This window comes from Vulpes lagopus, chromosome 3 (assembly GCF_018345385.1).
Source record: "Vulpes lagopus strain Blue_001 chromosome 3, ASM1834538v1, whole genome shotgun sequence".
Taxonomy (NCBI): Eukaryota; Metazoa; Chordata; class Mammalia; order Carnivora; family Canidae; genus Vulpes; species Vulpes lagopus.
In genome coordinates, this window is record NC_054826.1 from 106055519 (window position 1) to 106067853 (window position 12335).

At 51.8% G+C, this 12335-nt stretch overlaps 1 protein-coding gene across 1 annotated transcript; it reads right to left on the bottom strand.

Annotated features, from left to right (window-relative positions):
* Positions 1-46: 46 nt before the first annotated feature.
* KAT8 (lysine acetyltransferase 8) lies at positions 47-10834 on the bottom strand. Its single transcript, XM_041748798.1, has 11 exons — positions 10505-10834; positions 8866-8940; positions 8611-8786; positions 4675-4728; positions 4410-4574; positions 3546-3635; positions 1241-1381; positions 1050-1143; positions 806-956; positions 512-666; positions 47-218 (listed from the first exon to the last, which is right to left on the bottom strand). Exons 1-11 carry the CDS (start codon positions 10713-10715, stop codon positions 154-156), a joined length of 1377 nt encoding a protein of 458 aa, XP_041604732.1. The 5' UTR covers positions 10716-10834; the 3' UTR covers positions 47-153.
* Between the last annotated feature and the right edge of the window lie 1501 nt (positions 10835-12335).

Genomic DNA, 12335 nt, shown 5'->3' on the forward strand with positions numbered 1-12335 from the left:
GAATGTCAGCTCTTGGCCTCTCCCTCTCACCTCCAAAGTCCAGAACCACTGGCAGAACTCACTTTATTAAAAAAATGACGAAATAGGTCTGTACATATTTACAGGCAAGGGGGCAAGGAGGCACAGGTCCGGCAGCGGGGGCACACAGGCTGCTCACTTCTTGGAGAGTTTGACTTGCTTGTGCTTGGGGGGTGCCCACTTGAGACAGACAGAGTCCACTGCAGGGGCGGGGGGGGGGGGGGGGGGGGAGGCGTGAGAGGCGGGGCTGGGCCTCTGGGCCCAGGCCAGGTTTCACCTCTAGGTGAGAACAAGGACATACTGAGTCCTGGGGAGGGGGCAGGGAAGCCTGGGAATGAGTAGCCTGCCTCAGGCTTCCATCTGTCCTTCCTGGGGAGCTGGTCAGACAGGTTTGGGATCATGTAACAGCAAAAAGGTAGCCTTGGCTCCCAATAGATCTCAACACCCCCACCACCACCACCACCACACACACCCTGGGCAGCCCCCCACTTACCTGTGATGGGTGGTTTTTTATACTGGGCACTTTTGAGGTGTTCTTCTACCAGCTTGGGTGTGACACAGATCACATGCTGGCCCTTCCAGTACTTGACCATGTTGAGGGACTGCAGGGTGCTGATGATGTCATTCTGGGTGATGCTGGTCATCTGGCTGCAGAGAGGGACAAGAGAAGATGCTGAGGAGAGTTCTCTTGAGGGCTCTAACTGGGACAGCAAAAAGGGACAAGGACCCAGGATCATGGCCAGTCTTAGAAGAGTCTTTCCCTCTCAAAGGGTCCCAAGACCCTCACCTCAGGTCCTTGATGGACAGTGTGCCCCGGAAATCTCGCAGAATCTCCAGCAGGACCCAAGACCAGTAGCTGCGGTAGCTGAGCTTGCCCAGGTCAGACAGCGGCTTCTCCGGGGAGCCGACTGTGCTCTCGAGCTTGGAGAGCTCATAGCCTGGCAGTGATAGAAAGGAGGATTCTGCAGGCCCAGCCCCCCTTGGCACCCACCCTGCAGTACCCCTCCCTCTACAGGCCGGGAACCACTCACTGAAGGCAATGAGAAATTTTCCATAGCCGCGCCGCTGGTATGGAGGCAGGGTCAGGATGCAGGCCACATTGTTCCCATCTGGAGACTCCTTCTCCTACAGGGGTGTGTGGTCAGGACCTCTGGGGAGGCTCAGCCCCTCCTGCAGTCCATAGTCCCCACCCACCCTCAGCCTGGCCTTCCCAACCCAGCACCTTGGAGAAGTAGCCAACGATGTGGGCTCCCTGCCTGTCCACCTCAGTCAGGATGTAAAAGACGAAGGGCTCCACATCGAAGTACAACGTCTTGTGGTCCAGGAAGAGCTTGGCCAGTAGACACAGGTTCTGACAGTAAATCTGAGCAGTGGGGAAGGTGGAAGCAGCCTCAGGGAGCGAGTATAACTACCCCCACCTAGCTTCACTGAGGCCTGGCAATGGCTGCCATCCTGCTCTGCAAATGCCAGGCTCCAGAGGGCAGCTGGTGCTGGGCCGGTGAAAAGTGGGCGCCTTCCCAGAACAGGAGTATTCAGAATTGAAAGGACTCTTATAGTCATTATCTGATGGACAAGGAAGCTAAAAACCAGAGAGCTGGATCAAACAGTGACCACGGCTTTTTTTTCCTGGTACAAAAAGGTGGGTTTTTTTTGTTTGTTTGTTTTTAAGAGACAGTGTGCGAGTGATGGGGGAGGGGGGGTGGCAGAGGAAGAGGGAGGGAGAAGCCCAAGCTGACTCTACACCAAGGGCAGAGCCCGATGTAGGGCTTGATTTCATTACCCCAAGATCATGACCTGAGCCAAATCAAGAGTCAGGCACTCAACTGAGCTAACAGGTGCCCCAAAGGTTTTTGTTTTTGTTTTTTTTTAATTATAGCATGGGGACAGGACCCATGGACAGAAAAAGCTCTCTCACTCTCTTTTTTTAAAGATTTTATTTTGAAGTAATCTCTACACCCCACAAAGGGCTGCAACTCACAACTCTGAAATGAAAAGTCACCGTTGAGCCATGCTCCACCGACTGAGCCAGCCAAGTGTCACAATCACTTCTGAGTGCTAAATAGGAGTTCAATCTTCAGGGACATTAAGTCTTATGTTTCAGATCAGGAAATAGGCTCAGAGGAGATAAGTGGCTGGTCTAAAGTCCCATGGCTGGGGACTACTAGGACCAGATTCAAACTGGTATAGGAGTTATGTTTTTTTCACAGCTGCATCTCCAACACCTAGTACAAGGCTACGCATGAAGCTTGGTGCTTGGTAAATGTTTGCTGAATGGATGAGCTTTAAAAAACCTGATCACGGAGGATGAGCTGTTTCCCCACTTGGCTGTACTCTGCTGCACTTCAGCAGCCTTCCTATATACCCAGGCTAGAGACCAACAGCAGGAGGGACAAGGAGACCCTGAGGCCCTCTGGCTTATGACATCTTTCGCATCCACTCTTATGTGACCCAATGATGATCAAGTCCAGCATTGCTAGCCCATTTTACTCGGAGGGAACTGAGGGTTCTGGAAAGGGGAAGTACTTGGCTGAGGCTTCAACGTGCAGAGGGACAACGCTGCAGAGCTAGAAAGAACACCCACACCTCCTGCTGGAACCCCCTGTTCATGCTCAGAAAAGCAAAGCAGGAGACCCACTCCAGGCTAAGAGCAAATATTCTCCTTGAGCTATTTAACTCAAGGCTGACTGAACTGGACCGAAGGAGGTCACCAATAATAACAAAGGCCCATGTTTACTAAGCACCTACTTGATGTCAGACACAGTGTTAAGTACTTGACATTGCTGTCTCATTTGTGCCACCAACAGTCCTATTAGGTAAACATTATCATGACTCCTATCTTACAGATGAGGAAACAGGAACAAACAGTGTTAAGTAACCTGTCCAAGGTCAGCTAGTAAATGACAGCACAATTTGAAGCAGCAGCCACTCAGAATCCTGCCCTCTCTGCCTTACCCTCTATTGCCCTTCCTTGGGAAACAAGGAGATCTGGTGAGGCCTTCCCAGACTGACCAGGCAAAGCCAGGTGCTCCGTGGCAGCAATGCAGGCCCCAGATGCCCCACCCTGCCCCACGGAAGTCCTGCCAGCAACAAGGAACTCGAAGGGCGAAGGGCGGTTGGACCCACACAGCTCTCAGGCAGAGTCTCACACAAAGCAGTCCCCTCCCAGGAAAGAAACCTTTCCTTCAGGCAGAAAGAGAAAGCACTTCTAGAAGCAGCCTCAGGCGTGACAATTTCTACCCTGGGTGCCAGAACCGCCCAAAACTAGTAAGTTAGCCCATCAGGAGAAAAGTCTTCAGGGACAGAACAGAAACCTAGTCCCCAAGGCTGGTACCACAGGCTCATATGTTTACCATGCACCAACCACAGGCCAAGTGCCAGGCTAAACATGATCCCACAGGCTTTTCCCTGGGGCGGGGGGGGGGGGGTGTCCTAAGACTGGCCTCTACCCTTTAGTGACAAGGAGGATCGTTCAGGAGGTGCTAGAGCTTCTCCCCATCTCCCCACAGCACTTTGGCCATCTAACTCACCTTGTGGTCTTTGCCGTCTACCTCATACACAGAAATGTTGCTCTTGCGATAGATCTCCTTCCCTGGAGGCTGCCGCCACTGACACTGGCCCTGGGGGTGGGGATGGGGAAATAAAGGCTGGAGACCTTGAGGTTTTCTGCTAGGTGTCCCCATCCCACCCTGCATGGCTTGCAACAGGTCTCCACTGCTCTTTCCCAATCTACAGACCCTGGGCTCCATGCCTTACCTACATCAAGCAACCCTCCCAGCTACCTAAGGAGACAGAGCCTATTTTACAGATGAAGAAACTGAGGCACAGACAGGCTAAGTAACTGGCTTGAGTAGCACACGGCTGGATGGTATCAAGTTCAGGTCAGCCTGGCTCTGGAGGGCTCTGATCCATGACAATGGCAATGCCTACACCACAAAGGCTGGCCTCAGGTCACCCCTTTGGGACAAAGCCTACCACACTAGTGCTGCGAGCCCCCGGCATCCCAGCCCCGTCCCACCCCTGCCAATGCCTCCCATCTGTCCACACCTTCCAGTCCCCACTGCTCAGGGGCTGTGCTTGTTTCCTCTTTTGCACTGAGGAATCTGGCACTGGGCTGGCCTTGATAAACATGTAGTGTTGGGCTTGACCTGAGGAGGCGGGAAGGGTAGGAATTATTGTCCCCATTCCACAGAGGAGGAAACTGAGGCCTGCGCAAAGGCAGCAGGCTAGCCAAGGTCAACCTGGCAAAGGCCAGGCCAGGCCTAGCACCCGGGTCTCTAGCATTTCCTCGGACCCGGCTCCTCTGGACCTGTCTCTCCCCCCTATCATTGCAGCCTCAGCCCCTCAGCCTCCACACCCGCCTCTCTCGCCAGGCTGGGCCAGCACCGGCTCACCAAGTGGAAGCGGTAGCTCTTCTCAAATTTCATATACTTCAGGCAGTACTCGCAGAGCCACAGCTTGGGCTGTTTCCCATAGTCCTCGGGGAATGGGGAGAAGTACCAGGCGTCGATTTCGTAGTTCCCGATGTGGATCTTGTCCACATACTTCACCTTGGTGATCTGCGGACAGGGCAGGAGCAGAGGGCGGCAGCTGGCTCAGCCCAGGGGCCAGGAGAGCCGGCGAGGGGCCGCCCACAGTCAGAGCCCTGCCCCAGCTTACCGCCTCATGCTCCTTCTCCAAGGCTGCAGTGGTGGGGTCCATCTCGGCATAGGTCTGGGCAAGGACAGAGCCATGAACAGAGGTGAACAGAAGTGGCAGTTGAGCTATCTCCCCAACCCCCGTATCCCCCGTGCCTGAACCCAGTGCTTCCCTCCTGTCTTCCAGGCCTCAGCACCCGATTGGCAGTGGAACCACAGGAACAGCTAACTTGTTTTACCTGGTTTTGAAGCTGGCCAGGCCAGGCTCCTCTCCTACCTTCCCATCCACTCTCACACCCCTGCATCCCTGATGCCCACGTGTGAACCTTTTGCTAGATGAACAGAGCAGGATCAGAAGGCCTGGTTCCAGTCCTTGGGCTGGTAAAAGCTTCGGCTATACAAAAGGATCAATCCAGCTCTGCCAAAATTGCCATGAGACACATGAATAATAGACTGGATCTTCTGTCCCCAAAGCAGGAACTGGTGCTGGACTCCCCAGCGTGATTGGATCTCTTTCCCGAGCACCAGATCCAGGGATCCGCCTGCTCCTGGGCCTGCTCCCTGACGTTCCCTCCACAGGTATCCCAGGCTCTAGGTGTCCAGAAAGGAACTCAATCCGTACCCCCACAAACCTATTCATCCTCCTGGGGTTGCCATCTCACTGGGTGTGTCACCCCCAGTCCAACTTCCCAAGACTGATTGCAGGTCTGCTCTTAAGACTCCTCCTCTTCCCAACCCGGCACTCAAGTAAGGGCCAGGGTCTGTTGATTCTACCTCCTTGATGTCTCTGCTATCAGTCCCTCTCTGGAACTCTCTTCTGTCCAACTCCAAATAGCCACCACCACCATCTCAAGTCCGGATAATGAACTAAGCCTCTGCAGAGTCCCAGCCTCTGGTCGCAGCCCCTTCATGTCTACACTTTCCACACCCCTCTTTTTGTGGCTTTTCCATGTTGAACATGCAGTTCCCTCTCCAGCTGCCAACAAAAACTGCATCCTCAACCTCGAACAGAGTGTGAGCCAGGGGAGGGTGGGATGAGGCAGTTTTGTGAGCCACGGTGTCTAACTGTGCTCTTTCCTGTCCTTCAAGGCCTCGTGCCCTGCCCCCGCCCTCCCTTCCCTCCTTCGGGAGGCCTGACTGAACTCTTCTGACACAGAATACACCCTCTCCTTCCCAAGCAGCGGTGGCTAACCATGATCCCCTCTGCCTCCTCCCATTTGCTTGCCCTGATTTTCTAAGTCCTTAGAAAGCGGGTACTTAAAGTCATGTCACTCACAGCATATCCTGTTCCTAAGCCAGACTCTGTAGGAGCAACCACAGCCTGATAATAGAGAGGGGACCCAAGGTCTCTGACCTATACCAGAGCAGACAGCAGCCTTGCCCTGCAGTTGAGAAGGGAGAAAGGACCCAGCATTTTACCCAGACCCCCTTCCACCAAGCACTTTGCCTGTATGGTCTCACATAACCTTTCAGCCACCCTGAGATGTAGCCTTCTTATTTCTAGTTTACAGAGAAGTAAACAGGCACAGAGGTCACTTGCCCTTGGGGACTAGCTAGCTGCCATTTATTCCAAGTGCCAAACACTCCACAGGCATTATTTCCTTTAGTCCTCACAAAGAGCCTGAGACAAGAGTGCTCATTCTCCACACTGCACAAAGAGGAAACGGAGGCACAGAGAGAGGTGAGGTTAAAGAACTGGTAACCAGCACCGCCGAGCACAGCACTGCTGAGCACAGGCCCCTGGTTGGTCCAACTCCCAGTCTCACCCTAGCAAAGATGAGGGAAGAAAGATTTTCCTCCTCATATGCCTCTTTAAAAACCCACTTCCCAACTCTCACAAAAGTCAATCCTCTTCTGCAAATGAGTTAAAGAACTACAAAAACATTACTTTTCTTAAGTGCTCCAATTTATTTAGAATTAAACATTAATTAGGCTCTGATGAACCTTGATGATTATTAACTCGCAGATTGTCCTTCCTTTGATTTTATCACCACCAGGCCACTGTCATCCACCCTGCTGACTACCAGCTTTGAGGGACATTTTGAGATTTGCCAGTGCAACCTGGTTGAGGAACTGAGAGAAACTGAGACCCAGCCATATGTGGCTATTTGAATTCATTAAGTTTAACACAAATTTAACTTTTAGCCACCCTAGACACATTTCAAGTACTCAGGCACCACATATGGTTAGTGGGGCTACTCCATCAGACAGTACAAATGGATTTCCACTTATCACAGGAAGGCCAATTGGACAGTGCTGCCTTAGACTTTGAGGGGTTTTTCTAGCTCAGGGTATTTCTTTCTTTCTTTTTTTTTTTAATCACAACCCACAGTAGGAAGCCCTGTAAACCAGTTGACATGTTTGTATATACACGTTACGTGTATTTGTATGTGAAATAAAAGCTTCTCAAAAACAACACTTACCTTTAATAAACTACAATGTACTCTGATATTTCCTATCTTAGCCTTTCTTTCTTTCTCTTTTCTTTTTAGTAGGCTCCACACCCAGTGTGGAGCACAAAATGGGGCTTGAACTCAAGACCCGAGCTGAGATCACTTAACTGACCAACCCATCCAGGCACCATACATATGTGTATATATACATGTACATATATATTTTTTAAAGTAATCTCTCCACCCAACATGGGGCTAGAACTCATGTCCATGGAATCAAGAGTTGCATGCTCCAACAAAAGAGCCAGCCAGGCACCCCTCTTTCTTTCATTTCTAAATTTCAAAGCCTGTTAGAGCCCACTGAACTAATTTGGTTGTGCCCCACAGTTGGAAAAACACTGCCCCAAAGCACACAATGAGCACTCAGAAGGATGAAACTAATGAATGTCTAAGTGCCTTGAGAATTCAATAAACCCTGGTCTTGTTTACACTCCCCATTTTACAAATCAAAAAACTGAGGCACAGAGTTGGGAGGACATAACCCCTAGGAGCAACATGGATGGGGGAAAAGAATCCAGGTTTTGGATCAAGAAGAATCCTTCTAGGTTTTGGAACAAGTGGCCCAAGTTTCTAGGATGTGGCAAAGTAATGGTTAAGGGCCAAAGTAGGACAATCCAGTTGGAGAATCTAATTCCTGACTGGGTTCTTAAACCTCTCTGTTCTTCCCCTATAAACTGGAGATAATGATGATGCTTACCTCACAAGGTTGCTGTGAAACTTCAGTGAGATCATGTATTCAAATACTTAGCCTATAACTTTGGCTCGCAAGCCAATAAATATTTGCCATTATTATTCTAATTCCAACCCCCCCTTTTACTAGCTGTGTAACCTTGAGCATGTTACCTAACCTCTCCAATCCTGCTTCCTCATCTACAGAAAGAAACCATTATCCCTGTGGCATTGACTTGTTAGGAAGAATATGATGAGCTTATGTATGTGCATGGCTTAGCAAGGTGTTTAGCAGAAGCAAGTGCCCAATATCATTCATTCTCTTCCTTCTTTCTGGATTTCAATTCTTTGTCTAAGGTGGCACAGCAAATAGGAGAAAAAGGGGGCTACTGGTGCGGAGGTCTAAGTTCCAGTCCCAGCTGTGCCTGGGTGAGACTGTAGCCAAGTATTTGCCCTCTCTGAGCCTCACTTTTCTTCTCTGTGAAGAGTATCTGATAAAACACAGGTAAAGTCCCTGATACCCTGTAGGAGCTTAAGAAATGGGAGTTGCCAAGCGCCTGGGTGGCTCAGTCAGCAAAGTGACTGCCTTCAGCTCAGGTTATGATCCCAGCGTCCTGAGATCAAGCCCTGAGTTGGGCTTCCTGCTCAGTGGGGAGTCTTTTCTCTCTCTCCCTCTGCTCCTCCCCCCACTCATTCTCTCTCTCATAAATTAAGTCTTAAAAAAGAGGGAAAGAAAGAAATGGGAGCTGCTTTGATTTTGGCCCTGGGACCCAAGGGAGTTGGCAGAGGCAGAGCTGAGCCTCCTGGGGCCTTGGAGAAGGGGAGGGGGCCCGGACCTTCTGCACATGGTTGATCTCATCATGCTTGCGCTTTTGGTTGCGAGTGATCTTGCGCTCAGGCTGCTCAGCCAGCTCACTCAGGTACTTCTCCGAGTTCTTCTGCACGGCATCTTTTACTGTCTTGGTCAGCGCCAGCCGGTTCTTGTCTACCCATTCGTCCAGTCGCCGGTTAACTGTGAGGATGGGCCATGAGGGGGCTGCCCTTTCACCTCCCACCCCCCACCCAGGCCCGGATACCCGCAAGTCACTCACAGCCCACGTAGTGTACATAGAATTCCTCTCGGCCCTCCTGATCATTCACTCGAGACTGAATCACTTCAGCAGAATCTGTGAAAGAAAAAAAGGCTAGGATCATCAGGAAGGCAGGCAGGACTGGAACAAAAAGGATCCCTGACATGGATGAGCGGTTTCCAGATTCCAGGGCCACATATAAGTGAACATCACATGGCTTCATCTGCCATTTCATCAATCGCTGCCTGCAAAGTGGACCAAGTTGGAGCTGCTATTCTTACTTTGCAGACGAAAATCAGAGGCTTACCCACATTCACATATTTGAAAAGGAATAAGAAGCTGATATTTAACTGAGTTTAAGTCTGGCTCCAAATTCATTGCTTGTTTTATACTCATCTATTCATCTGTTCAGGAGTCATGAGGGCTGGCTCTGGGTTTATTTTTTTATTATTATTTTTTTATTTATTCATGATAGTCACAGAGAGAGAGAGAGAGAGGCAGAGACACAGGCAGAGGGAGAAGCAGGCTCCATGCACCGGGAGCCCGATGTGGGATTCGATCCCGGGTCTCCAAGGATCGCGCCCTGGGCCAAAGGCAGGCGCTAAACCATTGCGCCACCCAGGGATCCCCATGGCTCTGGGTTTATACATTATCCTAGCTCCTCACTTCTTTTATTTAACTGCAAATTATTCTGGTTGAGCCTCGGTTTCTTTGCCTACAAAACAGAGATAATAGTGCTACCTCGGAGAGTGAGTTAATGACTCTAAAGCTTTAGGCTTTTAGCATGGTGCCTGACAAGCAGCAGCCCATTCAACAGATGAGTAAGGCACCCACTGTGTGTCTGGCCCTATGCTCGTTATTGCTGGGCAGAGAGGGCACAGCAGTGAATCACTAGAGTTCCTGCCCTCCCCAAGTTCGCACTTTGATAGAAGACGCAGACAGACAATGACAACATCATGTCATATACACTGTGGCTGACTAAGGTATGAAGAAAATGTTGCAGGCACATACAGAAAGGAACGACTCACTCTGCCTGGAGGGAGCCCATAATGACATCACAGGAGCTATGGTATGTTAAAAGGCGGAGTAGGAGCTGGCCGGCCGGGGCGGGGCGAGGCGGGAGAAAAGGGGACAGGGGCATTCAAAGCAGCGGGCACCAGCGTATAAGGCATATGGTCTTCAGGGGGCACCATGTGGTCTGGTGTGGCAATGGCCTTTGCGGGTATGGGGGGGGCGGGCAGAAACCAGAGAGGTCGCAAAGAGGCACGCCATTCTAAGGAATTTGCGGCTTATGTTGAACGGGAGGGAAGGGGAAGGGAAGCTCGTTTCTGTGTTTCCGGAGGGGCTTCCCGCTGGCGGTTGTAGAAGAGGGCTGGAAGAGGAAGTCGCAGACACGACAGACACCAGCAAGAAACCACGGTTTTGTTTGCAAAGGCAGGGGAGCCTACGGCTGGACAAGCAAGTGGGTTGGGAGCTCCACACAGCACTAAAGGAACTTGGTTGCTGTCCTCACCGGAGTTTGGAGGTGGTGTCCCGGAGAGGCCGAAACTCTGCGTTCTACCCTCAAACCCCGCCCTCATGACGCCCAGCCCCTCGGAGAACCCGCCCTTAGACCCCGCCCCCTCAGGTCCCACCCCCTGGCCGTGGGCCCCGCCCTCACGCCAGGTGCTGTCCGGGCGTCGGCACAGGTACGTTTCTCCGATCTCCACGGTGACTTCCGGCTCGCCGCGCGCCGGGGTCGGGGGAGAGACTCGGCCCGGGGACGGGGCGGTCCCCTCGACCGCCGCATTCTCCCCGGGCCCGGGATCGCCCTCCCCCGCGACCCCTGAAGTCGCCGCCGCAACCGCCGCAGCTGCTCCCTGTGCCGCCATAGCTGTACTGCAGGTGACGCCAGAATCCCGCGCCGCGCAGCACTTTTAGTTCCGGGTCAGGGACGCGTGGCGGAGACCGCTGCCGGCTCGAGGGTGGGGCCTGTGACGTGGCAGGAGCTCATTGGTCGGTGCGGCCTTCCAGCGGCCCCGGGACGAGTTTGACCTTTCTGTGCGAATTACCCTGGAATTTTTTTTTTTTCTTTTTCCGTACGGAAATACGATTGAACTCTGCGTGGAGAGAGGAGAAAGACTTTCCCGATGTGATGACTCAGCTCGATCTTCTTAAAGGGCCTGGTGCCTGAGGAAGCCAGGATATGTCAGTTACCCGAGGCGCTGCCCCCGCTTTACCGGCACCGGGATGGGCCAGAGCGGCCTCCCTGGCGGCCTGGCCTTAGGGCCTTGAGCCTGCGCTTAACACGCACCTCTGCGCCGCTCATTCCGCCATCCTAGGCCAGATCACCCCTTTTATAAAGATTGAAGAAATTGCCTTGCTTGTTCAAGGTGAGGGAAACAGAACGGCTGTGTTTTGGGATCGCCAGTAAATTGCTCTCCTAGAATAAAACCTTCCTAAGGAAACCAGCCCCCCCCCCCCCCCCCCCCCCCGCAAACGTCCCGTAACAAACTAGTCAAAGGCAGTGGATGGACATACTAGGGAGGGTCTTGGGCTTAGTGACTGAGGAATCCCGGATACGGACCCTGCTTTGGGTAAATTGTACAAGGGCGTCCGTTCTCAGCGTGGTAAAGGTTAAACCATAGTAACTATATGCTCCATATAACTATATAAAGGGCAAGCCATATATTTACCTACCTCGTGTGTATATACGACAAGCGTGTTGCACGGTGCCAAAAAGGGTTGGCGCTTAATAAGCATTCGTTTTGGCCATTCTCTGAATCTTCTTTTGACTTATAAATTGGTTATTGGAGGGACGCCTGGGTGGCTCAGTAGTTGAGCGTCTGCCTAGAGCTCAGGTTGTGATCCCCCACTGGGCTCCCCGCAGGGAGCCTGCTTCTCCCTCTGCGTAGGTCTATGCCTCTCTCTGTGTCTCTCATGAATAAAAATCTTAAAAAAAAAAAAAAATGGTTACTGGGATTAAAAGCAATTCTAAGGAGGTGGAATGCTCAAGGCCTAAGGATGGGGTCCAGGCTCCAGATCAAGAAATAAAGGAGTGGGATCCCTGGGTGGCTCAGCGGTTTAGCGCCTGCCTTTGGCCCAGGGTGTGGTCCTGGAGACCCGGGATGGAGTCCCACGTCAGGCTCCCGGCATGGAGCCTGCTTCTCCCTACTCTGTGTCTCTGCCTCTCTCTATGTCTATCATAAATAAATAAATCTTTTTTTAAAAAAAGGAAAAAGAGGAATTTGTTGGGGTAGGGGATGAGGTGATGGCAGTGCGAAGTGCTGGTAATTTGGCTTTGAGGGAAATTAGAAAGAATTGGGGGTGGGCAGTGAATGCCAAGTGTCTGGCTGGATAAGAATTGGAAGAAGTAAGTCAGGCAAGAAAGAATTAAAATTGTAATGCTTGGGGCGCCTGGGTAGCACGGTCGGTTAAGCACTGGACTCGGTTTTAGCTCAGGTCATGATCTCAGGGTTGTGAGATGGAGCCCTGCACAGGTCTATGTTCAG

Bases quoted from the DNA above. Each gene is read 5' to 3' on its own strand.
- KAT8 (XM_041748798.1), bottom strand. From the start codon at position 10,715: ATGGCGGCACAGGGAGCAGCTGCGGCGGTTGCGGCGGCGACTTCAGGG. The intron at 1,144-1,240 runs GTGCTGGGTTGG...ACACCCCTGTAG, and splicing joins TCGTTGGCTACTTCTCCAAG to GAGAAGGAGTCTCCAGATGG. The intron at 667-805 runs GTGAGGGTCTTG...CCCTCTCTGCAG, and splicing joins CTGTCCATCAAGGACCTGAG to CCAGATGACCAGCATCACCC.